Here is a 26,033-nt window from a genome sequence, read left to right as displayed (position 1 = left end):
CCTTCACTGTCACTGTCATGCATCTTTTTGCATCATCATTACAAAGAAAATGGGTGGAGAAATACTATTCTTAAACAGGAATGAATCAAAAAGTTTCTGAAGATGTTTAGGCTGATCACGTGAGGTGTTACGATAAATCTGTACCAGGGTGACTTCTTAGACTCCATTGACCAATAGATAATCAACATCAAAATCTTTCTCTCTCTCCATCTGGAACAGTAAGCTGTTTGTTTAGCAGGAACAAATAGTAGTTCCAATATTCAGTCCTCCTGCTTTGTTTCATTCACTTCAGCAAACCTGTTGTCCCTTGATGGCAAAGTTTCAGGAGCACAACATTCAGGGAATTACATCTTGATAACCATGATAGTGGCTCTGTGTCTGTATCTTTCCCCAGCCCTGCCCAGTTTACTTTAATTGATGGGACTTTTAGGAAGATGGTGGAGCCAGCAGCAGAAGTCATCCTGAGAGATCCCAGTTAGCTTGGATACCTTTCTTCCCCCAACCTGATAGAAAATTCTGATTGATTCTTGGTTCTTCTCAAAAATACTTTTATCTTTTTCAACAGGGACCCCTGCTGTATTTTTCTCTCTCTAATGGAAAACAACAACAGAAAACAGTTAACTTTCATACTGTGCTTTGAAAGAAAGTGGATTTGCATATCCTGTTAGGTATAGTTTGGTGTAAAATAACACCAACTACTGCTTACTTAGCCACATTGTCTCCTGTAGTCTCAGGAAGGAGTGACTGGTTAAGCAGAAAAACGTTCTTCCTGTATGTGGGTGTATGTGGCATGCTGCCAATTAAATATTACACAGGGGCCTCATATGGCTAAATGTTTTCATTCATGGCATAGAATGTACAAACTATCCAAAATAAATATATGTACCGTCTTGCAATAGAAGGTTATTTGGAAAAGATTTTCGGCTTTTGATGTTACTGTTCCAGTGCATAACTGAGAGCTGTTTCAAGAAAGACTTACTTTCTACACAAATACCATAGCATTGCTGGATAACACTAAAAGTATATTCAGTTCAGCATTCTGTCTCCAACAATGGCCAGTCAAGTGACACAGGGACAGAGCATGATGGTGAGATTCATTCCTTGATGTTTGTCTGCAGCGTACACATGTTTAGAGTTCATTTGAAAGGAACTTGCATGTGTCTAACTAGACACGGAAAAGGTTCAAAGGAGCTAAATGTGTCATCTTTATCTGCTACAATTCTTAGGATTCATGTGTTGATTACTGCAGTCTGCATTTTCTGTCATGATTAGTCATGCAGATATATAGTTGATGAGATATAAAGCATATGCATTTTTTAATTTAATTCATTCATTCATTCATTCATTCATATTTATGCCTTGCTTTTTAGCCAAGATTTGCTTCCAAAGTGTATTAAAATTCCAATCCACAAAACATCGACTATGTTAGGGATTCGCAGAGGTGTTTATGGTATCTGTTCTGGTCACTGAAAGGAGTAGCTGCTTTCCACAGATATGTTAACCTCTTTCTTTGCTCTGGAGACCCAACAAATAACTTTTCTGCTTGATCATTTTCAGTGTCACATTATCATGAGTTGTTGGGACAATCTCTTCTATATGATGTTAGAGGACATTCCATAGCAGCCATGGCCAAATTCATTGACTTTTCCAGAGGGGTTATTATCCCAGAAAGGAGAGTGCACTCCAGTACTACTTTTGATACCAGTATTCTCAGTAGCTTTGTTTGCCTGACAACATCAGCAACTTGCTCCAGGTATGCTAGTTTGTGTCATGAAGAGTTATTATGAAGAACAACAGTAGGTTTCTTATGGCTACATAGAGAAATAATCCAAATGATGTCATACAACCCACACTATAGATGTGTCTTTAAATTAGGAGTGAGGAACCTGTGGCCCTCCAGATGCTATTTTACTGAAACACCCACTATCCCTGCCATGTTGCCTGGGTCTGCTGGAAGTTGTATGCAAACAACATTTTGAAGGCAGTGTGTTCCTCATCCATGCTTTAGGTTGTAAACTCTCAGTGTGGTTTGAAGCAAGTAAAGAGGCCAGCACTCACTACACCTCTTTAAAGGTAAAGGTAAAGGGACCCCTGACCATTAGGTCCAATCGTGACTGACTCTGGGGTTGCGGTGCTCATCTCGCTTTATTGGCCGAGGGAGCCGGCGTACAGCTTCCGGGTCATGTGGCCAGCATGACTAAGCCACTTCTGGTGAACCAGAGCAGTGCACGGAAACCCTGTTTACCTTCCCACCAGAGCGGTACCTATTTATCTACTTGCACTTTGACGTGCTTTCGAACTGCTAGGTTGGCAGGAGCAGGGACCGAACAGCAGGAGCTCACCCCGTCGCGGGGATTCGAACCGCCGACCTTCTGATCGGCAAGTCCTAGACTCTGTGGTTTAACCCACAGCACCACCCGCGTCCCAATCTACACCTCTTTAGACATGTGCAAAATAGAAGGAAAGAATACTTAACCAATGTCTCTACAGTGGTGCCTCGCAAGACGAAATTAATTCGTTCCGCAAGTTTTTTCTTCTTGCGAGTTTTTCGTCTTGCGATGCACGGTTTCCCATAGGAATGCATTGAAAATCAATTAATGCGTTCCTAGGGAAACCGACTTCAGACCAGGTCCGGGGACAATCTGTCCCCCGACCTCTTCTGAAGGCTGGGGGGGGAAGTCTTTGCTCCCCCCCCCAAGGCAGCATTTTAAAATCGCCCCGGACAGCGGAGGACTTCTCCGCTGTCCGGGGCGATTTAAAAGCCCTCCCGGGAAGGCAGCCAGGGGGGACAAAGATTTTCGCCCCCCGCCAGCCTTCCCCTCTTTTGAAGCAAGGGGCGGAGGGAAGAAGATCGCTTCTCCCCTTTGCCGCCCGTTGCTTCAAGAGGGGTCCGGGGAGAGAGAGGAAGGCGCACGCCTTTCCCTCTGTCCCCTCTTTTGAAGCAAGGGGCGGCAACGGGGAGAAGATCGCTTCTCCCCTTTGCCGCCCCTTGCTTCAAGAGGGGTCCGGGGAGAGAGAGGAAGGCGCACGCCTTTCCCTCTGTCCCCTCTTTTGAAGCAAGGGGCGGCAACGGGGAGAAGATCGCTTCTCCGCGTTGCCGCCCCTTGCTTCAAAAGAGGTCCGGGGAGAAAGGGGAAGACGCCAGCATTTTAAAAAACCTCGGGACAGCGGGGGATTTCTCCGCTGTCCGGGGCGAATTTAAAATGCTGGCGGGCGGCAGCAAAGCCTTCGCTGCCGCCCGCCAGCATTTTAAATTCGCCCCGGACAGCGGAGAAGTCCTCCGCTGTCCCGGGGTTTTTAAAAAAACCTCTCCGCCCCCCGCCAGGCTTCGGAGCAGCCTTCCGAAGCCTGGCGGCGGGAGGAGGTCCGAGGACAGTGGGCAAGACGCCCTGTCCCGGAGATTTCCCTATGGGCTTTCGTCTTGCGAAGGAAGCCCATAGGGAAATTCGTTTTGCGAAGCGTCTCCAAAACGGAAAACCCTTTCCTCTAGCGGGTTTTCCGTCTTGCGAGGCGTTCGTCTTGCAGGGTACCACTGTATAGCATTCTCTAAGTTGCTCTGTGGGAACTGAAAACCCATGTGTCCATTTCACAGCACACGAAAAACAACTAGTTATTGATAAGCAACTTTTAATTAGTTCAGGTTGTGAAGTACAAATAAAAGAAAGTTCTAGATTTGTTGGATCCATGGAAAGTCTGTTGAGTTCACTGCCCCTTGGGTTTCCTGATGGTCTTTGCAGAGAATGTTTAAGAGCTCCTCTTTTGCAAGTTTTGCAGGTTGTTATTCATTTTTAGAACACCATCAGTGTACAGGCCACTTACAAAGTAATATGAGGAACAAAAAACCCCCCCAAAAACCAAAAACAGAGACAGCTACTCCGTTATAGTGCTCCCTCTTCTCCTTAGACAAATCTTTCTTTTTCTTGTTACTAAGGAAGGAATACAGTGGTACCTCAGGTTACAGATGCTTCAGGTTACAGACACTTCAGGTTACAGACTCCACTAACCCAGAAATAGTACCTCGGGTTAAGAACTTTGCTTCAGGATGAGAACAGAAATTGCACGGTGGCGGCACAGCGGCTGCGGGAGGTCCCATTAGCTAAAGTGGTACCTCAGGTTAAGAACAGTTTCAGGTTAAGAATGGACCTCCAGAACAAATTAAGTTCTTAACCTGAGGTACCACTGTACACTGGATGTGCTATAAATCTTCACTAATTAGAGGTGACAAGTTGGGTACCATTCCAAAATTGCTCATCATAGTTTAGCAAAATGTTTAAAATTCAGATAAAGCCACAGTCTGAAAAACGTGGGAATCACTTTTTGCCCTCCCCCTCTGGTTACATTTAAAGCTTAAAAGCTTTAGTCCCGATTCCCTAATGGTGGAATAGGAATAGTAGATTCAATAACTCAGCTCTCACAAATCCTCCGGTGATCCTGGTATAGACGACATCCTTGCCTTTCCCCACCTTTCCTCTGTTTTGTTTGATGAATTGAATTAAGCAAAATACTATGCCTGCCTTTCTTTGCTTTTCTAAGGAAAAGAAGCATTAAACGTCAGTGATTTGCTGAGAAAGCTTGCAAGTTTTGTGTCGGGCCAAAAGGTCATTCAGGAAAATCAATCTCACAGAATAGCACTGTGCTGGCTAGAATATAAATTTAGCCCAACTACTCAACAATAGTTGTGATCAAGCTTCCTGCTGCTTTATGGTTATTTATCCGCCCACAGTGTATACTTCACTGTGCAATAAAAGACTTTTTCTGCTCTAATGTGCTTTGCCTAGTGCACTTTATTAAGCCACACCAGCTGTGATGTGCCCAAACAGTTGAAATTTTAGAAATCACAATGGTTTTAGAAAATTCATTTTTATTTTGGCATAGGGTAGAGTGGGATAGGCTGAGATCTATGTACTCAGGGATTATTGTCTATATGCGAAGGGCAACTTCTGATAGCTGCATCCCGAAGTTGCAATATTTGAAGAAAGAAGATTGCTGTATATTGAGATATACAGGAAAGATTATTCTAAGCATGTTGCAATTTTTAAGGAGTGTTTATTTCATATTTCAAAAATACATTGGCCATGATCCTGAGCACCATAGGCATACAAGGTCTCTGAATCTGGGTGACCTTCTGTATGTTCAGTTTCATATGTGAAGTCACATTCCCCATGATAACAGGCATATTTTAAAAGGTGCGTTCTAATAATTAGGACATCCTCCTCTCCATTGTTCTCTACACAGGTAACAGTTATCAGAGGACTAATATACATTCACCTTGTCAGTTGTGAAGGGTACATATGTTTGTAAATAGCTGTAATTTACTGTATACAGATGCAATGACCAAAAAAGGCTCATATTTTAAAGGGAAGTGTGTTCATACAAGGGCATGATCTCCACAATTGATAGGTTGGATGTGTCTCTTATAATCCAGTACATCTCAGATGCACAATTTTAAAAAAGGTTTTTAAACAGATGTCTCATGAATGTGCCTAAATCTAAATACAGTATTTCCCTGAATAGTGGGGATAAAGAACTCAAAAAGTGCTTGATGAATATTAAACATATTCAGCTGAGTGCCTCTTGCAAGCAATTGGGGGGGGGGAATGGAGCATCCTGGAAGAGGGCATAGCTTCTTAAAAGCCTTCCACGGGGAAGCATTTGACACACCTCCTTTCCTAAAGTTTTTGAAGAAATGCAGAAAATAAGGGCCAAAGATGTTAAACATTTCTCCTTTACTGAAACGTTAACTCTTCTGTACCTTTAATGAAATGAGCATTGCTTCTCCCCCGCCCTCTCTGAGTAACACCAGTATCAGCAGGATCAACACAGGCATAAGAATAGTGTGTGCTCCCTCTGCTGTTTGCAGAAGATTCCTCTTTTAGATTGTTCATAAGGAGTGGTTCTGATATGCAGGGTTTCCCTCTTCATTGATAGGATGCCATGCTGTGTGGGGTTTCCCCCTCTTCTTTGTATCTTTTCCAGTTCTTGTGTGGTAACTCTACACAGTACTCATTGGTGTTTCCTAACGATTCCTAACATGTGCCAATGACTTTTTGAACCTTGTCCACAGTGACTCCAAAGTATTTCTATGGAATGATAATATGTAAATTGAAAGCCAACATTTTGTACAAATTGGAATTCTGAATTTATTAATTTTATTTCCTTTTTTAAATTCCCCTTCCTCTAAGGGTGTTACATTTTTCTGTAACTCTTTTTAAAGTTTGCTTTATATGTTGTTACTTCACATGTTCTTGATCTTTTCTGAACTGCCCCTCTAAAGTGTGTCTGTGTGTGTGTGTGTGTGTGAGAGAGAGAGAGAGAGAGAGAGAGAGAAAGAAAGAAAGAATATGGAGTCCACATCTTAAGCTTGAAAAAAATGTTTAAAACAGTGGTATTATAGCATGGATGATTTGATTGAAACCAACTTTGCCCTGTTCCTTGTCATAATTTGCTGTAAGCAGAGCTGTATCAAATGCAGACCATTCTAGTTAGTGCAAAGCATGCATGTGTCTAAAATCAACTGTACAGAATTTTGAATGAATGAAGTAATAGCATAATATTATTAGTGGTTTTAATAAAACATTTAATTTATTTTAACATTGATGTAATAGAATCTGATTTACTGGGAGTGGCATTTAATTAATTTAATTCAATTTAGAGAGTTAACTCTATTACATATTAGTACAGAAAATTACCTCTGAACAGTCATTTCTCATTGGTGACATGCAATAAGTTAATTTAGCTCCGAGTTCGTTTGGGTGCATTGTGAGTTGTGCACAGAGTTGCCATGGCAACGGGGGCTCAAGCAAGAGCTGCCAACTAAAACAACAAATAGAATAAGCCAGCTCTGCACACTGGCACCGTTGTTGTTAGTCTGTAAACACAGACATATGGATTCTGTTTGCTCTATGCCTGATTCTAGTCTCTTTGGTGTTTTTAGAGGAAGCCACTTGTTTATATGTTTATAATAGCTGGAATTGCCCTGGAAGATTTAGCGAACATAAATTTGAAGGCTTCTCTGGTCATGTAAAAGAGTGGCTACATCTGCAATAAAAACAGAAGGGTTCATTGTTATGTGTGCAACAAATTGAAAGGAGTGCTGCTGGTTTTCATCAACTCATTGATTGCAGAATTGTGTGAGAGAGAGAGAGGGAGAGAGAGAGAGAGAATGAGCAAGCGAGAGAGGGTAGGGGTTTTTTTTATACAGCAGTTGAGAAATCTAAAAACTGCTGGATCTGCATTCCTAGTGTTGCTGAATAATTTAAATGCTGCTTCCCATATATGTCATTAATGTATGATGGCCCTGCAGACATAAAATTCTGTTAGGCTTCAGCTGAATTAATGAAGAGCTCTCCTGATACTGTATCATTCCAAGTTTTCAGTATTGAGCACTAGAATGTCTGTTTTTTGTTTTTTTAAAAAAAGAAAAGTGTACTAACCAGCAGAGAATGCTGGCCTTATTAGTCAGCCAAAGGAAACATTTTATGGTTCTGGACCATGTTCTAACATGCAAGAACTATGGGCATTAACAAACCTAACAGATTCTTCTTTGATGTTAAGAAAAAAGGGTAACACACATGTGAAGATGTTCCTGTCTAAAAACATTTTTTTCTGTAAATATTTTTTATTTGCTTTTCTGTTGCAATTCAGCATTAATACATAAACTATTACATTCAAAAAGAAATAATAAGAATACATCCTTTCATATACTTCCCTTCCCCTCCTTACATGGTTTCCTGTCTATTCCCTACCTATCCACTTCTTCTTCATCTTTTAAATTTTTCTCTCTCCCTCTCCTTAGCTCTTGTTATAACTTAACGCTACTGAGTTATTTAGAAACATATTATTTTGAAGTTTTTAAAGGGCAGAAGCATCATGAAACAATACATGTTATCTATTTAGTAGATGAGCTGCAGGCTATAACGGTATTTGAGTATTCTATTGTCTATACAGTGGTACCTCGGGTTAAGTACTTAATTCGTTCCGGAGGTCCATTCTTAACCTGAAACTGTTCTTAAGCTGAAGCACCACTTTAGCTAATGGGGCCTCTCACTGCTGCCACATCGCCGGAGCACAATTTCTGTTCTCATCCCGAAGCAAAGTTCTTACTATTTCTGGGTTAGCAGAGTCTGTAACCTGAAGCGTATGTAACCTGAGGTACCACTGTAATCCTTTTCCCCCAAATACTTTTTATTAGTTTTCCAATATTAACCAATATTACCCTAACTATACAGTTTATACAAATACCAATTAATTCCAAATTAATACAATTTAATTATATAATCTATGTATTAATGTAACATGGATAGAGAATGGAGCTGAATGCACTGGGCTCACCTCTGCCTCCTCTATTGCTCCCCCATTTCCCACATTGGGGGCATCTCTGTAAAAGAGAAGTCTTCTGACCATGCATAGGTTATACGGCTGGTCATGGATCCCCCAATCCAATTTGTGGCCCTGAGGTGTAAATCCAGTCTGGCCTGATTTGGTCCCGTTCCAACCCCGTTTGGAATCCAAATTGCGATCTGGAAATCTTATTGACTAGTGTCATGAAACCAAATGGCTATATAAAAATATATGCATATATTCACATAGGTGTCTGAACATTGGAGACATGGTAGCTCCAACAGATGGGATAATCCCTGCCAAAGTTCAGATGGGTAGTTCTAGGACTAGATAGCTTTAAATTTGGTTTCCCCCCCAAAAAATAGATTTAAAAAAACCAGGGTCTGCCCTGGGACTTCCATCAAAATTTTGAAAATGTTTGAGGGGTTTTTAATAATATTATAAAAGGCTTGAATACTAGGCACAGGCAAGCGGCATCAGGATAAAGCTATGCATAAATGATAGTGAAATGATACAAGTACAGAAGTCATTTGAGAGGTAGATAGTTAGCAAAGAGGGAAAACTAAAGTTCATTGGAGTCACAGAAGAGACCATCTCATGTAGTGGGGTAGATTGCCAGCAGCAGGAGTGAATGAGGGGGTGGAGAATAGAAATATTTAATAATATTCACTGTGATTAGTAATAGGAAATAATAATAGTGATGATGATACTGAAGTCAAAAGCTTGGCTAATATGCCCACAAGGTGTGGGTGGCCAAATAATAATAATTTCTTAGCAAAGACCTACCCCACAACTAGTGGACTACAACTTCCATCGTGCTTGATCATTGGCGATGTTGTCTGGCCAATTGAAGTTGGGAGTTCAAAAACTTCTGGAGGTCTGAAAGTTTCCCATCCCTGGGCTAGATGATCTTTGAGGTCCTTTCCAATCACATGATTCTCACAGCAGATGGTAAACATGGAGCAATCTTGGAACCTGACTGCTTCACAGAAAGCTCCCTTCTTTCTCCATACCTAGACTGTTAGATTTAGAGCAGTTTCATAGAATCATAGAATTGTAGAGGGACCACAAGGATCATCTAGTCCAACCCTCTGCAATGCAGGAATCTATTGTCCAATGTGAGGCTTGAACCCACAACCATGAGATTATGAGTTTGTATGGGTATTATGGAAATTCACTGTTCTTTGAATTAAAAACATTTAAAAGACAATCCTGTAATTTTAGGAGCAGATAGTGTGTATGTATTGGAAATAAGAAAAGAATTGCCAGAAAGAAAATGTGAAGTGAAATATAGCAAAGTACCTATTTTGACTGATCTTTGATTTTATTGCTATCTTCATGTTTGGCTTCACCATAGAATGTGTCCCTTAGAGTTTGAGACTGAAAAATGTACCAGACACCTTGATGCTGAGAAGCCTAATCTTTTTGTGTTGCTTCTGAAGTGGTGCTGAAAAGTTTGAGACTTAATATTTGTATGATATCATCATACCTGTGGAACTGGGCCAGCTTTGGTTCTAACCCGTCAAGTCTACATGGCAGGATCATGTTGGAATTATTATTTGTGCTGGCCTGGAATGAGGTGTTGTGACAGGAGTGTCAAAGATGCCACCATTGTGTTATTACCTTTTGCTTGGCTTAGATCTCTGGCCTTTTATATCTCTTTGAATAAACTCAATTCCAGTTGCATGCCCACTGACACAGATGATTGCTCTGCTGATGGCAGAGCAGAATGCTGATCTTGGCAATGAATACAACAGCACTTGGGTGCCCTCTGCCCCCGCTGTGGCACTACAGACTGCTGCTGTACAAGGAAGCTGATGCAGTTCAAGTGATATAGCAGAAGACTGGAATAATACTTGGCTTGAGCTAGGACCAATCACATTTACTATTTTTAAATTACAAATGAAACATTTTTTAAAATATTGCCATTATGGTGATACTTTCAGTTACTACTTTTTATTCCTATTTTGCTGCCGCTATAGCAAAATTATGCTTGGTAGGTTTCAGCTGAAATGAGTATTTTGTGATGCATTTGTTTCCTGTTCAGATACACAATTTGTTACAGCTTGCTGGGGTTATTTAGACCCAGCTTATAGACAGAATGTAGGGTTGGGAGTGATGGTCTTGGTTTAGTTCCTTGGATGTTTTTTTTACTTGTAACCCACTCAAGAGTAACCCACTTGTAACCCACCCCAAGAGAAGATGCTTGGGGAATGCAGACAACTAATTGTGTAAGTTAGCGCAGATAGCAAAATGTCTACAGATGAAATCAGAATCTTTACTGATTGAGGTTGACTTCCAGCCCACAATTCCACATACAAAAGTCGCTGTTACTGGTAGTTGAGCCTTGCTTCAACATAGATTATTATTATGTTGATTATTGAATCAACATAGATTATCCACTGTACCTGAAGACTTAAGTGGGCAGCACTGTGGAGCTGGCCTTCAGCTGTAGCTTCATTACAACTTACCATGGTGGGAACACTGGACCAACTTCGTTTCTACAGCTGTTCTGGGGTACCTTGCTGCTGCCCCACCCACACAGCATTTGGGGAAAAAGCAGTGTTGGGAGGCTAGCGGCATATTGCTGCCTTGCTCTGGCAACCACTGTCTGGCAGCAGGGGCAGCTAAGGGGTGCAGCACAGGCATCAAGGCCAACAATAATCAGGCTTTGCTACCACTGGGACACTGGTTCAGGAGGGTGGGAAGGATGGGAATGGCTGCCTCACTTTGCCTTAAAAAGGCAGCTTTCCAACCTTTACTGAAGAAACCAGTGCTACTAACCTGCTTTGGGGCAAAGTTGTCAGAATGGCTTCTAGTTTTGCAGTTTGCCTGATGCTGCTAGGAGACATACCTGATAAGGATGACGCCTCCTACTGGAACTCACCTTTGCCTGTGGGTGGGCCTTACATCTTATTCAGTATTGGGGAACCTCAGCTCTAATTTTATCACTGCATTTTTACCAGTTTCTGCACTCATTTTTCTGCAATAAATGATTCAATATGGAAGATCAAAGTGGAGCAAACTGTAGTCTAGACGCCATCTGAGGTGCTTAAGAGGAGGCCTCTGCCAAATTCACTATTGCAAGGAAAGGAGCTAAATAACTTTTGACTCACACAGACATGGGTTGGTCTATATAACCAGTTTTCCTGGCCCTCTCAGTGCTTTGCTTAGAGTCTGTCTATTCCTGTACATCAGCATTCTGAAGGGGTGTGTTAAGGATAGGTACCCATTTTCCATAAGGACGGTTATTGATGAGGCAATAGGAAACATAGTATCAGGACAGCTAAGCTAGTTAACAAAGAAAGAAATAGATAAGTTCTGTTTCCAGATAGCAACCCTGGTTCCATATGTTCTACCAAGATTCAATATAGATGGTATGATAGCAGCATCTCCAGGGATCCCGAAGAGATGCAGAAATAATGGATTTTTAAAAGCCCAGTTTTAAGAGAGGCTGTTAATGTAGAAAAGTATACGTAAAAGCAGAATGTTTGAAGCTCTCAAAATTAAAGTGCAACACATTAAATGCTATTCTTAGTGTACTTGTATTTATATGCTTGAGGAAGGATAAGCAAGTCAGATTCAAGTGAAAATGTGTAATTTGTACTGAGTGATAGGAAATGCTCCCTCTGAAAAATGTGATTTGTGACTCATTCATTGTAGAACCTATAAGTTACCATGGCTTCCTCATAAAACGTTGGTATCCCACTGATGGTTTTAAATTCTTTCTGGATGACATATTTTCAAGCAGCTTCTCTAGCACAAAAATTAGGAATTAATTTGTCTGAATCAAAAGCTGCTGAATAGATGGCAAATAAATTTCACTGTTTTATAATAGCCATTTAGGATGGGTAGTTATCTACCAACTTCATTTGATGATCATATGTCTTGGTGTGCGCTTTCAGAATAAATTATGCTTCACACCTTGAGGCCCATTAAAAAGGTATTCAGATGAGAACAGGCTAAACTGATGTGTTGTCCCTCTGATTTAAGACCCACAGATAGAAAAGACTGTGAATCTGTGAGTGGAACTGAACTGAAAAGACATTCTGCATACAAATCCTTATGTAGGAAAGAGAGCATGCCTCTTAGGAGTTATGCTAAAATCTTCACCAGTAGTACTTTGTTAGGATATTTGTCTCTCTGGCCTCTGTAGGTGCTGGTTAAAACATGAATGTTCATCAGGGAGCACCCTCTACTCACCCCAGGTGGACATGAGAATGGCAAATTGCATAACTGAACTAATTCGTTGAAAATGTTTACCCATACAAGAGCTTGTCACAGTTGAGCACAAGGGCTAAAAACAGACGTGTAAATGTGGCATTTGGAATTCTTCCTCATGAATAAGTAAATACATGAATTTAAGTATCTTTTTGTAAATTTACCAAACCCCAAAGAGTACTTTTTAGTAAAATCTTGTTTGAAAACATTTAAAAGTCCATTTGCCAGTATAATTTTTTGCTGGATTTTATGTCTTATGTCATGTGTAAGGTTACTTTTGTAATGTAAAACTTGTAAAGGCCACAATCTAAATGGAAAGTCTGGGATGTTTGGTCTCCCCCCACCTCTGCCCCCACCCCCACATCCTAATAGAATATGGAACATAAGCAACAGCAAGCAAACCTAGATGCTTATATCAAAATGATCTTAGTATCCTGTCTATATCTAAGTGAGTTTGGTTGATATCATCTTCTAAATCTCTGTGCACTCTTATGTGGCAATAAGTTCCTTTTGAAACCAGTGGAATTGTCGGCATCCTATATGCTTAGGACTGGAGTGTTAATCTTGAATCTATAAATCAGAACAGCCTTATTGTCTTTCAGTGGTGCTATTTTAGAGAAAGAGATGTGAAGATTGTAACTAAAATCCTTAAAGCAGCAGGGTTGAGGGAAAATTACAAACCTTGTTCATTTTTTTAAAAAAGCACCACTTAGTGTAAAACTTCATTTTACACATGATTTGGAATTTTCTGTGTGTAGACAGACATAGCAGAGAACTACCTACATATGAAACATTACTTATGTAACATTTGTGATACCTTCACTTTTACCAGCAGATGTCACTGTTGTCAAACTTGAGAGTTTAGTAGACAAAGGAAGTAATTTTCTGAATAAAAATTCACCATCTGAAAGTGGAATGGGGGGCAAAATAAGCATTTCCATTATAAAACTGTTTTCTTGCCCTTAAGAACAGAACTTACTAAAAAGCAGAACATTTTACCCTTTCTGCTTTAGTTCCTGTGTTTCAGCTGAACTGGGTAAGTTCTTTTCTTTGTATCTGGCTTCAATGGGGGTACCTCTTTGTGGGTGTGATTACCTTATTGGTTTTATTTAAAGGGTGTTTCCTGTTTCCTGTTCCTGTTTTGAGGTTGCTTTAACAACTTCTTTCTCTATACACCATACACAGTTTTGGACACGAAGGAAGTGGCTTCATTAAGAACGGGGGGGGGGAGGGAGGAGGAGATGGGGGGTATTGCCCATTTGATTGGCTGGATGAATAGCTCTGATTTATGGGATCCATCTGTTTCCTGTAATGAATTCATAAACCCATCAAACAATGACCCAAACCAATTACGGGTGGGGGGGGGGAAATACGTTGGCATGCTATGTTTTATGCAGTACGGCACTTGCATTGTATAATCAAAAATTCTTCTCACATACAGCACTTTGTAATGGAGCTGCTGTGTTTAATGGAAGCTGTAAATAAATCCTGTCACAGCAGTGGCCAAGAATGCATTGCTGGGTTTAACTGTTCCTATTCCAGAATACTCTCTTGTGTTGCACCTCTCTTTCCTCCTGCCGATGAAGAAATGCAAGGGGTTTTTGTGTGTGCTTGGAGGGGGTTGGGTTCCTTTATTTTAGGAGTGGAAGAGAGCATAGTACAGAATTTGATCTGATGATACTGGAAGTCTAAAACAGTGAGAAATCAACAAACACTATGGGGATTAAGCAGTTTTTGTCACTTCTGTATGCATTCCTTCCTTCTGTTGTAGAAATGTGCTTAAAAGCTTTTGTAGTAATTGAAATCTGGGTGACTGATCCCATTCATTGCATTAATAAAATCCATATACAATTTCTTAATGCTTTTGTGTAGAGTTGGGATTCCTCTGAGATTGTAATCATTAAAAAGCATATGTAAGTAATTATTGGATTTGTTTCTCTAAAATTGGATTAGGAAGTTAGATACCATTAAGTATGGTGTGATTATTAGCAGCAAGCAATTTGTTTAGAATGTGGAAAGCGTTTGTGCTGTATTACAAATAGATATCTATCATAAAAACACAAGGTAGTATTGGTTTTGTCTCTTAAAATCCACGTTTGAGCTCTCTTTGTATCGGAGTTATCTCCTGCTCTGTTTATTTTGAAAATGAAGTAGTCTGCAGTTCTTGAATGTTGTTTAGAAACCAAAATAGTGCATGAAATCCTGTCATTTAGAAATGAACAATGCAGTGCTCAAAAGTGGGCTGATCTTCTCAATGGCATCATGATGACACTAGACTAGATTTCTTTTCTGTATCTCAAGGAGCTGTTTAAATGACAACAGCAACGGCAATATATTACCTTCAGGTGAAAGGGTAGACAGGCAGCCTCTTGTGTAAGGGGCAAGATCTTTTTGTGGATTGGCAGATTGGCCCTTGGGGCTGATTAACTGTGTGGTGCACAGCATTCTAGTGTTCTAGTCAGCCTCCACTGACCACAGCCGCTGCCATGCCGTGTTGTATCATTCTATAAAGTTTGCTAGATATATGTGTGAGAGTGTTTGTGCATTCAGAAGAAAGCCCTCCCTTCCCAAATGTACCGCTTAGATCAAGAAAGGTGCTCTCTAACAATTGACAGTTTATGAGTCAGTCACTGGATCTGCTACACAGTAAAGAAAGCTTTAGCAAAGCTAATGCATTCACTCAAAGCAGCAGGCACTTTCCCACAATGCTGTAGGAAATCTCCACGGCTACTTAGCTGGTGGTGAGGGCTGTTATAAAATTGCATGTAAAGGATTTTATTTTAGTATGTGTTACAACTTGATGCTTTGTTGCTTTAAAATACCTTATGCAAATCATTGAAATGCCTGATACCCAAAGCAGCAGGATCATTTGGAAGCAAGCCATTTGTGATGTCTAAGGTTTTACTTTATCTTGGTGATGTAGCTGAATGCCTCTCTTCGAAATTCTATAATCAAGTGAACCTTATTTTTGGCAGAAAGACTTTATTATTATTAAGTGGTTCCCTGCCTTTTAATGAACCTGAAAGCGGGCTGTTTTTGTGTGAGGATACATTCAGAATCCTTTTATAGTTTATTGAAAAATATCAGCTCTCATAAATATTTTTGAGGACATTAATTCTAAGTTAGTAGACTGATTACCTTCTTATTTCTAACTAGTGCTGTCAACTGATTAGTTTTTTAAATCATTTTATAGCTTTTAACTGATTGATTATATTTAAATACATTTGCATATTTTAAAACTCTACTGCTCGTGCCCTTTAAGAGGCTCTTAAAGAAAGGCACAATCTAGTCTTAAGGTTGAAATGTAGGATTTTTGTTTATTACATATCTCATTGTTTAATAGGTTAGAAACCTTTTTGGAATTTGCTTCTCCATCAAATACGTCTTTGCAATAGCGCACCAGAAGCAAAGTAGCACAGAAAAAACACACAAGTTCAACTGCTATCAGTGTTTCAGAAGATCCAGATTTAAAAGATGTATTGACATTGAATTCCTTTCCATTCCAACTCATTAGCTTCTGTTTCATATGGCTAGGGAAAAAGTTATAATTATTACACTGTTAAAGACAGTCTATTACCCTTTGGCTGAAAAAGAAACATGTTCCTTTCCATAGAGTTGGATACACATGTAGAGATCTGATGTGCTAGTGTTGCCTGTATAACACTGAATCCTTCAAGAGCCTTAATAATAAAGGCTCTAAATTGAAGTGTCAATGACACTATTGTTGGGCCAGTGAAACACAATTTATAGATCACTTGCAGAAATAAACAAGGAACACTTCTGTTTCCACTCTGATTCATTTTACCACTTTGCAATTATCTGAGACCATATTAAGAAAATTAGTAAAGATCAACTGGCATCTTTCTTTTTCATGGTCCCTCTGTGCAATCACACATTGGGTTTCTGTACCTGTGTATAGCTTAGCTCATTTGGAATATCTCTCAAGCTAGGCTAGATTTTTGGCACATGCCAAATCCTTACTGTCCATGTTCATAACTTCCTGCTCAGTTCTCTTTCAGTTATCAGACTGGAAGAAGAACAGCTCTGTGTTAGAGTGCTTTCTGTGACATGGGGTGGTGGTGTGTGTGTCACAATTTTTATTTGACCGTTTTGGGGTTGTCCTTTGCTGCTCATTTGGGCCTAGGGCTCAACAAGTGAGCTACTTTGCAAGAGTTTGTCTTGTGGGAGGAGACTCGCTCAAACTGTTGGGCACAACCTCTTTCTTCTTTGTTGGTTGAATCCTGCAATATAAATACCTTCAGCATTGGCAGACTTCCACCAACCAGGCAAGAAAAAACTGAGCTAATTTGAGTTTGATTTCTAAGTAGACAATGCAAACTTGTAATATTATCTAATTTGAACCTATGCCAGGAAAAGTTTACTATCTCAAAAAAACAAAAACAAAAAATCTTTTGCCAAATGCATATAATCCAGGAGAGCAAGTCCCACCCCTCCCAAATCTGGGCAATGTTTTGGAGAGTACACTCCCCCCCCAATACATTCACATAGCTAATGATGACCTTGGTAAACTAAATAGCATCTTGCAAGAATCATTGGGGTGGTCTGGTGGGAGAGGTTATTTCCAGAGAGCTGAGTTGATGGGGCCCCTTCCTCAAGCCTCCTGTGGTATCAAACCATGTTTCTATGTGGAATTGAAATAGCTACCTCAAAAGGTTTCTTGTTGGTGTTTATTTCCTAAGCCCTCTACAAAAAGGCAAATAAAGTACTATAGCAGCTACTGGTTTAACTCCCCCCCCCCCACAAGCACAGCTAGGCAGCTCATCAGAAGAGAGAATGTTTAGATTGAAATTTTGGGTACAGGTAAGTACTAACCAGTTTAGACCTCTAAAAAGCAGAATAGCTTATGGAAATTGGAAGACCTCCCTCACTTGCTGCGTAATGCAGTTCACTACTGGCTGTGCAGAATCTCATGAGTAGAAGCCCTGTCCTTCCAAGCAGCAATACTCCTGTACAAGACTGGCTTGAAATTCATTTCCTGAGGGACTGCAGTCAATTTAATTCATGCTATACATTGTAAGGGTATTCCTTAAAGGTCACCTGCAGTAGCAGATTCTACCACCAAGCTGCTAAATGTATTTAAGCAAAACAAAATACTTTGAAGGCATATCAGATATTTTGTAAAGCAGAAGGACTTTTGCTGCAAAAGCCCATCAGCATGTAACATCATCAAGCAAGTGTTGAATGTGGGTTAAGCTGTATTTGAAGTGGCACATATCTACTTTATAGAGAAGCATGTCTAAAAGGCAGGTGCAGTGCCTTTTTGAACATAAGACTAAACTATTTTTTGGATTAAGCAAATGAGCCTCAGACTTGTGTACTCCCACCTCCCCTGTTCTGTCGTTATTGAAACTATGGCTAGTTTAAACCACTGCTGTTTTTCTAGAAAAAGAGGTGCTGGAACTCATCATGAATACCTCCCTTGTTCTCTTATAAAGGCAATGGCACTCACCTGTGAGGTGCCGGAACTGAGTTCTGTTTAAAAAAATGCCCTGGTCAAAACTATGATTAATTTAAACAAGCCAGGATGAACCCTTGGTATATGATCCGGGCTTCTTCACTAACTAGAATTCCCTCAAGTTCCCAAATAATAAGGAACTTTGGTTCATTTGAAACTGGAAGCAAATACTTCTGCTCTCCTCCTTATAGCTGCCCCAGACAGGAGGATGGGATGTAAATGAGCATGAGTTTTAGCAATATGTCCCATCTTGTCCTGATCCCATGATGAAGCCCACAGAGCAGGATGAGTCTGTTGTTACGGTTCCAAGGAAACCTCCTAGTGAACAACTTGCTTCAGGAAGGCTTAGAAGTGAACTGAAGCCTTTTGAACTTCTGCCTCTAAGCCCCTTCTCATAGGTTCCATCTGCTTTTGGAAAACTGGAGTCTCTGAAAGGGGCCAAGTTCTGACCTAAAGACCTTGCACCTCATGGCCTCCCTCCTTGTGTGCTGTCTGTGCTGTGGACTGGTGAGGTGGTGTGGGAAGCATTTATTTCCTCAGATCTGGGGAAAGGTATCCCCCACAGTCCTGGCTCTTGGGATCCTGAAACTGTGAGAACTAGCTCAGCAGGTTTTTGCTTGTCGGCCTTGGGTGCAGTAGTCTTCTGACCATCAACACCAGGCTCAGATCCAGGAACCTTAGCCAGTGACATTGTAACGTCTAATTTGGGATCCTGGTCACTGCTGGACTCTGGGGTCATATCTCCAAGCATATAATTCTTTAGCATAATGTCCAAACTGACCCTTTGAATGAGAATTAACAGAGGATTGGTTGTCTTGAATAGTTTTTAAGACTGCCTCTTTCATTTTCTGCTTTTTAAAAACTAATGGGAGCTATGTGCACAGCGTTGATGAGAAGCCGAATTGTTTATTCTTCAGTTTTGTCTTAATTTAAAAGGGAACATTTAGCTTCTAATATTATCCTTCAAATCCATTTGCTATTTAATTTTCCTTTCCATTGTGCAATTTTTTGTTTTGATTTGTTTTGAGGCTGTCTCTGTACAAATAAAACATGTTATTGCTTTTATTCTTTACCATATCTAGGTTCTTTGTGGAGCCCATTGGCTTTTCTCAGTTGTCATTGTGCTTTTCTACTTAACCATAGTAGTGCTTCTAGATTTTCTCCTGCAGGACAATCAAACAGCAGCTTCTGCAAAGTCTGCCTTAGATCAGTGCTTGGGTGGATTTCCCAAGGCCATGTTTTTATTTGACTGGCACTCTGTGCTCTTTCAGCCATTCTGATAACTCATGTGGGCTGCCAGTTGCATTGTGTCACGAGCACCCCCTCACTGCTAGACTCCCAATTGCTCTGCGCCAGAGAATCAGGCGCAGACCAAGTGAGTTTGGCCTCATTACTTCAGGCAAGATTAGCATGTGTGACATGTTTGATAGAAATCTGGAGGGCAGGTCTGAGGCACACATCATAACTGGGATGTGCGCACGTGTCTGATATAAATAAGTGAATAGGTCTGAATAAGAAAAGCCAGACAACAAAGATTTAGCATGATGGTACAGAATTCACCTCTGAATTAGTCCTCCTACAATTTTGGTTTCCTGTCTCAAAACCCTGCATAGAGATCTACAATTTCTAATATCTTCCCTGTATAAACACTAGCCTTTCACTGTGTGTGAAATTGATACATGCAATGTCTTCTGTTTCAAAGCCTAAAGAAGTGCTGTCTCCTGTGAACAAATGGCTTTCACCAAAGAGAAGATTGTAACCTGAGAAATTGTACAAGGGAAAGGTTTATTTTTGTTTGGAAGTAATTGGGGAGTAAAAGCCTGGGAGCGTACAATGGTAATGTAATGGTTTAATGCATAATAGTTGTAGAATAACTGGATGTGTTCATTATGTGGCAAATGGTTGAACGAAGGAGAAAATAGTGCAGACTTGCATGTGCAGTTGTAGGCATGTCTACTCTTGTGTAAGCCTCACTGAGTTCAGTGGGACTTACTCTCGGGGAGGTGCGCATAGGGGTGCAGTCCTAAAGAATGGATAGATTTTTTTGAATTGTGGTTTAAGCCACCATGGCAGCATTTCACATTCAATGCAATCTTATCATGTTGGTCACCCTTTTTGATTTTATTAAAGCCAGGAAGGGTGTACACTGGAAACACTGGGAAATCTGAAATTCCCAAATGCAGACTATCCTGTCAGAATGTGAGAGATTTTGACCAAACATATATTAATATGAAAAAACTTTGGTTTGGTGTGTGTGTGTACACACACATGCATGCACATGAAAGGGCAGCTCCTTCTGTGCCTGACTGACAGATACTGACAGTGCAACCCACAAAGGATTTAAGCTAGTTAAGCCAGGTGGGCTTTTGGGACCACAAAGTGGAAACTATTAGAATTTGCAGCTTGAGAGCCTAGCTGTCAACAGCACACACTTGATCTCCATCATATTATGGTTTCCTGTACAACAGTAGTGGGGAATCTGTGGCCCTCCATATTTTATAGAATCATAGAGTCATAGAACTGTAGAGTTGGAAGGGACCACAAGGGTCATCTCGTCCAACCTCCTGCACTGCAGTAATCTTTTTTGCCCATTGTGGGGCTTCAACCCATGACCCTGAGATCAAGAGTCTCATGCTCTACCAGCTGAGCTATTCCAGCTCAACTCCAACTCCTGTTAGCCCTAGTCAGCATGCCTAGTGGTCAGGGATGGTGGGAACTGTATTCCAGCAACATCTGGAGGGCCACAGGTTCTACACCCCTGTGGTACAGGATGAGCATACTGGAAATTAAAAATGGGGGGGAAAGAAGTGTTGTAGAAAAGGTGAGATGGCAACAGAGCGAAATTGCACATCAAATTTGCACTAACATTTTGGACTACTATCTCTGGGTAACGTTCTTAGCTGTAACTTTTAAAAAGAAACTGATTTCTAATAGATCAGATTAGGTAGGAAATAGAAAATTCTGAGAAGATTTATTAAGATGTCTGTACAGTGGTACTTCGGGTTACATACGCTTCAGGTTACAGACTCTGCTAACCCAGAAATAGTACCTTTGGTTAAGAACTTTTCTTCAGGATGAGAACAGAAATTGTGCTCTGGCAGCACGGTGGCAGCAGGAGGCCCCATTATCTAAAGTGGTACTTCAGGTTAAGAACAGTTTCAGGTTAAGAACGGACCTCCGGAATGAATTAAGTACTTAACCCGAGGTACCACTGTATTTAAATGGTACAAAACTTTGTATTTGGCAATGTAATTAATGTAGTAAAACTGGCTAATTTCCTCCCCAAAGTCCTTTTAGTAAACACCCACACACATTCTGCTTTAATAGGATCACATTGCTTAAAATTTTCCAGGAGCCGGACTCTGGCAGCAAATACTGCTGCATCAGCTGGTTAATGGTACAGTTGTGGATAAAAAAAGTCATGTTATACTTTCCTATCAATTACTTTGTGATTTCCTCTATCTCTAGATATTGACCTTAGCAGGTTACAGGGGGTGGGGTGGTGGGCTGGGGATTAATACAGTACAAGCATTTCTCTGTTTGATACTTCATTGTTCTTGGATAATGTTACTACAATGGGGATCTAGCTTTGGTTTCATTCCAATTAAAAACCCAGGAAATGTTTCTAGTTTTGAGCAGCTGCAGAGGTTTAAACAAAGTCAGTATTTCATCTGTATTCCCAGAGTATACATTCCTGGGCTGTGTTAAATGTACTGTATATGTAGTGCAGCACATTGACTTTGAGCTTTACAAATGAAGTTGAAAAGAATGTAAAACACAAGGGCTGCTGTGAATTTTGTAGAATACTTAAGCTCATTTTTATTCTGTAATTGTTCAGAGAAGCAGGGTATGAAGGAATGGCATCTCTTTTTGTACCTATGTAACAGCAGCTGATTTACAAGATAAGAGGTGAAGTTTGACATTTATGAGAAGGCACAAATTGAGTCTTCATTGTGATTTGTTAAGAAGATATTGAGATTATTTTAACAACTTGGTACCTAGGCCTGCCTGAACATTTGTGACCTAGTGTGTAAACTATACCAAACTATGATTTGCTGACTTTTATCTGCATGAACTGTTACTATGCTGTATGAAGTTTTTCTAAGCCATCGTAACATAAGGTGTTCTGTGTGAGTGCTCAGAAACCTCAGTTGGTTCAAAATGCATATAATACAGGACATATATTATTTCATTTGTGATGGTTATTGATTTGTTTCCAGGTCCAATGCAAAGTACTGGTTTTGACTTCTGAATCTCTCAATAATCTGCCTCATCTTATATGTGCCTGGCCTTCCACTTAAATCAGCATTTGAAGCCTTTCCTTGCATTCCTTCATATGCAGAAAGCAGATGCGCATATGAGACAGGGCCTTTTTAGTTGTGGAGCCATGATTAGGGAACATGATAATGGATTAGGGACCTGTTTCTAAAATTATTTAAATGCACATCACTTACAATCCCTTCATACTTCATAATCGGTCGATGTTGCCAATAAATATTTTTTTAGAAAAATGATTGCATTTAAATGTACAATGTGTTGGTTTTCCATAACACATACTTTGGGGGAAACTACTTAGTTTCTATTTAAAACAAATGTACAAAGGTGGACTGAGATCTACTTTCAATTAAGCTGTGTTTTAAAAAGAATGTTGTTTAATTCTTTCGCCTGATAAATGTGTTCTTGATCTTTCATTTTCAACAGTGCCAGAACCTATTAAGACCAGTTTAAGCCAGCCCCAACCTGCCGGTACCAGTACCAGTACTTCCACCAGCACTATTGCTAACAATAGCAATGGCAAGCGTGCATCTGCCAATGGGCAGCAGCCAGCTGCATCCCGATACCTGCCTCGTGAGGTGCCTCCACGCTTCCGCCAACAAGAACAGAAGCAGCTCTTAAAAAGAGGCCAGCCTCTGCCTACTGGAACTCTGATCAGCACGAGCCCAGCGCAAGGTACTGGACAAGCAGGAGCAAGTCCTCCTCCACAGCCAGGAGCAGGTGGACATCACCACCCCAGTAAAACTCAGACCCCAACAGGTAAGGATTTATGCTGGGAAATGCATTGCATGCAGAGAACCTGTTCAGATTCTCAATTAAATAGTTAACCTTTAACTCAGAATTGCCTTTCTCCCGTTCAGAACATAGTGGTCATTTAGAGGGGAAGACTTTGTTCTGTTCTCTGGTCGCAGGAGTACATTCACCTAGAAAGTATGTGCGAGGAGTGTAGAAATGAGACTTAATTCTTCAGCAACACTCCTATAAAGCCATGTTGGTAGCTTATAAAGCAGTAGTCACATGCTGTTTCTGTACCAAATGTTGCCTGTTTCAACACTGCTGATCTCTGCTTACCATACTCTAGTTGAGAACATTGCCCATGCATGCTTCCATGAGAGGTTAGAATATAAATGTAATTAACTAAAAGTCTTGAAACCAAGTTAGCAAGAAGCAGCTTGTAATTGTAAAAGCTTTCCTACAGGCAACAGCTAGGACTAATTAATTGAGACAGTGGTTGTTTTCAGCTAAGTTCTACTGAGGGTAAACCCACTGAAATTACTAAACCCATGTCTGTCAATTTCAGTGGGTCTACTCTTATTAGAACTTAGTTGGATGCAACCTTGTGAAATCATATATATCTAAAAATGGTGTACAAAAGGAATACAACTCTCAAAATGGAAGGTGGATCTCCATGGGAAGAGTGCATTCCTTTAAGCAAAGCCTTCACAGCCTGATGCTAGTATATCTTGAATGGACCAAGTGATGATTGCTGTTCAGCTCATTCTGAGTCCGTACATCTTGAAGTATATTTTGGCTTAAATAATTGTTATGGTGCTTTTGCTTCCTTGATACCCCATTCTGAGTAGACACTGAAACATATTGTGCTTGAATATACTTGTACTGAAATAGGCAGATCCTATAAGTTAAGGTGTATGCTATATGGAGGCCTTACAGTTAATCTGTAACTTAAAGGGAGGCACACACCTTTGAAGAGTCTTGCTTGTTCACTTTATTTTGTTAATTGGTAGATTGATTTACTATGTTTTGTCAGAGCTGCATCCTTGCTACAATGTTCAGAAGCTATAAGTGTCCTAAAAGCCATGAGGCAATGTTGCCTTCACAATGGACTTTGGCTTCATGCTAGGTTACATGTGAATAATTTTAAGGTTTGTTCTGATGTAGCCATAATGCGGATAATCTTAAAATATTCACTGTTACAATAACAACATTAATTTTCTTCATAGTTATTTGTAGCCCACATAGGAAAACATAACGCAACATTTAATCTTGCTTCATGCTTGGTTGACTTCAGGTATTCCTTTCAAATCTTCAGTTCTCATAATAATAATAATAATAATAATTTATTATTTATACCCCTGCATTCAAGTAATGCTTCATAATATTTCTCATTAACCAATCTTCAGAAACGTTTGAAATCACACATCCCTTCTAAACTCTCTGTATCTTCTGCTCAGTCACAAATATCTGCCTTGCTCCTCTAACCTCTGTGCAGCAGCTTCTTATCCACTTGCTTGGATCCACTCCCATCTGTTTCTCCTTGCTGCGTTTCATCTCTGCTTTGAGTTAACTGGACATCCAGGCAAGCAAGAAATATCAGCCTCCCTCCTGCCTATTTCCAGCAATTCCAATGCAGTTACAGCTCACTGCTTATTGAGAAATCTTAAATTTTGACTGTTTATGGAAGGGGTGGGGAACCTGTGGCCATCCAGATGTTGGGCTACAACTCCTCTCATCCATGATTGGCTAGCTGAGGCAGAGGAAAGCTGGAGTTCAGCAACATCTGGAGGGTCACAGGTCCCCCACTCTTAGTTTATGACATATGTAGATATGATGCAAACATTTCATACTACCAGCTGTTCTCCTGCACAACCCAATTTGAGGAAAGCTGTCTGCAGAATTTGTCCATGAATGCATGAAGCTGTCTTACATCAAAGCTACATACACACTATACCTTTGAAGCACATTTCTGCCCTCCAAGAATTCTGGGCAGTATAGTTTGTTAAGTGTTGCTGGGAATTAGAACTATGTGAGGAGTAAAATACAATGCCCAGAATTCTCTGAAGGGAAAGAATGTGCTTCAGAGTTGCTTGAAAGGTATAGTATGTGTGCAGTCATAGTCAAATCGTTGTTTCATCTGGTTCTGCTTTGTCTATTCCAACCGGCAGTGACTTTCTAGTGTTTCAGACTGGTCTCTTTCTCAGCAATACAGTGGTGCCCCGCAAGACGAAATTAATTCGTTCCGCAATTTTTGTCGTCTAGCGAATTTTTCGTCTTGCGAAGCACGAAATCCCATAGGAATGCATTGAAAATCAATTAATGCGTTCCTATGGTCAAAAAAAGTCCAAACAAAGCCAAATTTGGTACAACAACAGTTTATTAACTGCTCTTTAAAGTCACGCATACTGTAAAGAGCAGTTCAAAAATTTAAGGGAAAATAAATTAACTTTATAAACAAAACATGTCTTTGTTTTTAGTCAAAGAAAAAAAGTCGCGAGACGTTTTCGTCTTGCGAAGCAAGCCCATAGGGGAAATTCGTCTTGCGAGGCAAATCGCGAACGGAAAAAACTTTCGTCTAGCGAGTTTTTTGTATTGCGAGGCATTCGTCTTGCGGGGCACCACTGTACCTGAACATGCCAGGTATTGAACTGGGGCTTTCTGTGCAAGATGAGCCCTGTTGTATCTGACCAAAAGGCCATTTAGTCCTTTGCTCTAAATACTTCCTATTCTAACAGTGGTAAGCCATTTGTGAAGTTTGCAAGCAGGACCTACGTGGACCTACCTCCAGATTGAGGTAGAGGAACGGGAAGAACATAGCCCTCTTCCCTTTCTAAGAAGCTGCTGTTTATGCATTGCAATCATTGTCTGACACCATTAGGTCTTCTGAGTCTTCCTTTTATAATTTTGCCAAATCTTCTCTAGCCTTTGGTTAATTAATATTCTACAGCCTTTAAAATGTGTTATCCAACTGGTATCCAAAGGCATA

The 26,033-nt window shown here is 40.4% G+C and overlaps 1 protein-coding gene across 7 annotated transcripts in view; it reads left to right on the top strand.

The window, feature by feature from the left end:
- The window catches only part of TNRC6C (trinucleotide repeat containing adaptor 6C), a 117,693-nt gene that overhangs the window by 30,100 nt on the left and 61,560 nt on the right, over positions 1–26,033 (top strand). For all 7 annotated transcript variants that reach the window (XM_082202987.1, XM_082202988.1, XM_082202989.1 and 4 more), the window contains one exon: positions 22,739–23,071. In XM_082202987.1, coding sequence (XP_082059113.1) covers positions 22,739–23,071 — 333 coding nt within the window. The remainder of the gene's footprint in view (positions 1–22,738; positions 23,072–26,033) is intronic.

This window comes from Podarcis vaucheri (genome assembly GCF_965113315.1).
Source record: "Podarcis vaucheri genome assembly, chromosome: 2".
Taxonomy (NCBI): Eukaryota; Metazoa; Chordata; class Lepidosauria; order Squamata; family Lacertidae; genus Podarcis; species Podarcis vaucheri.
The sequence above is the reverse complement of the archived record's forward strand: the minus strand, read 5'-3'. Positions and strand labels throughout refer to the sequence as shown.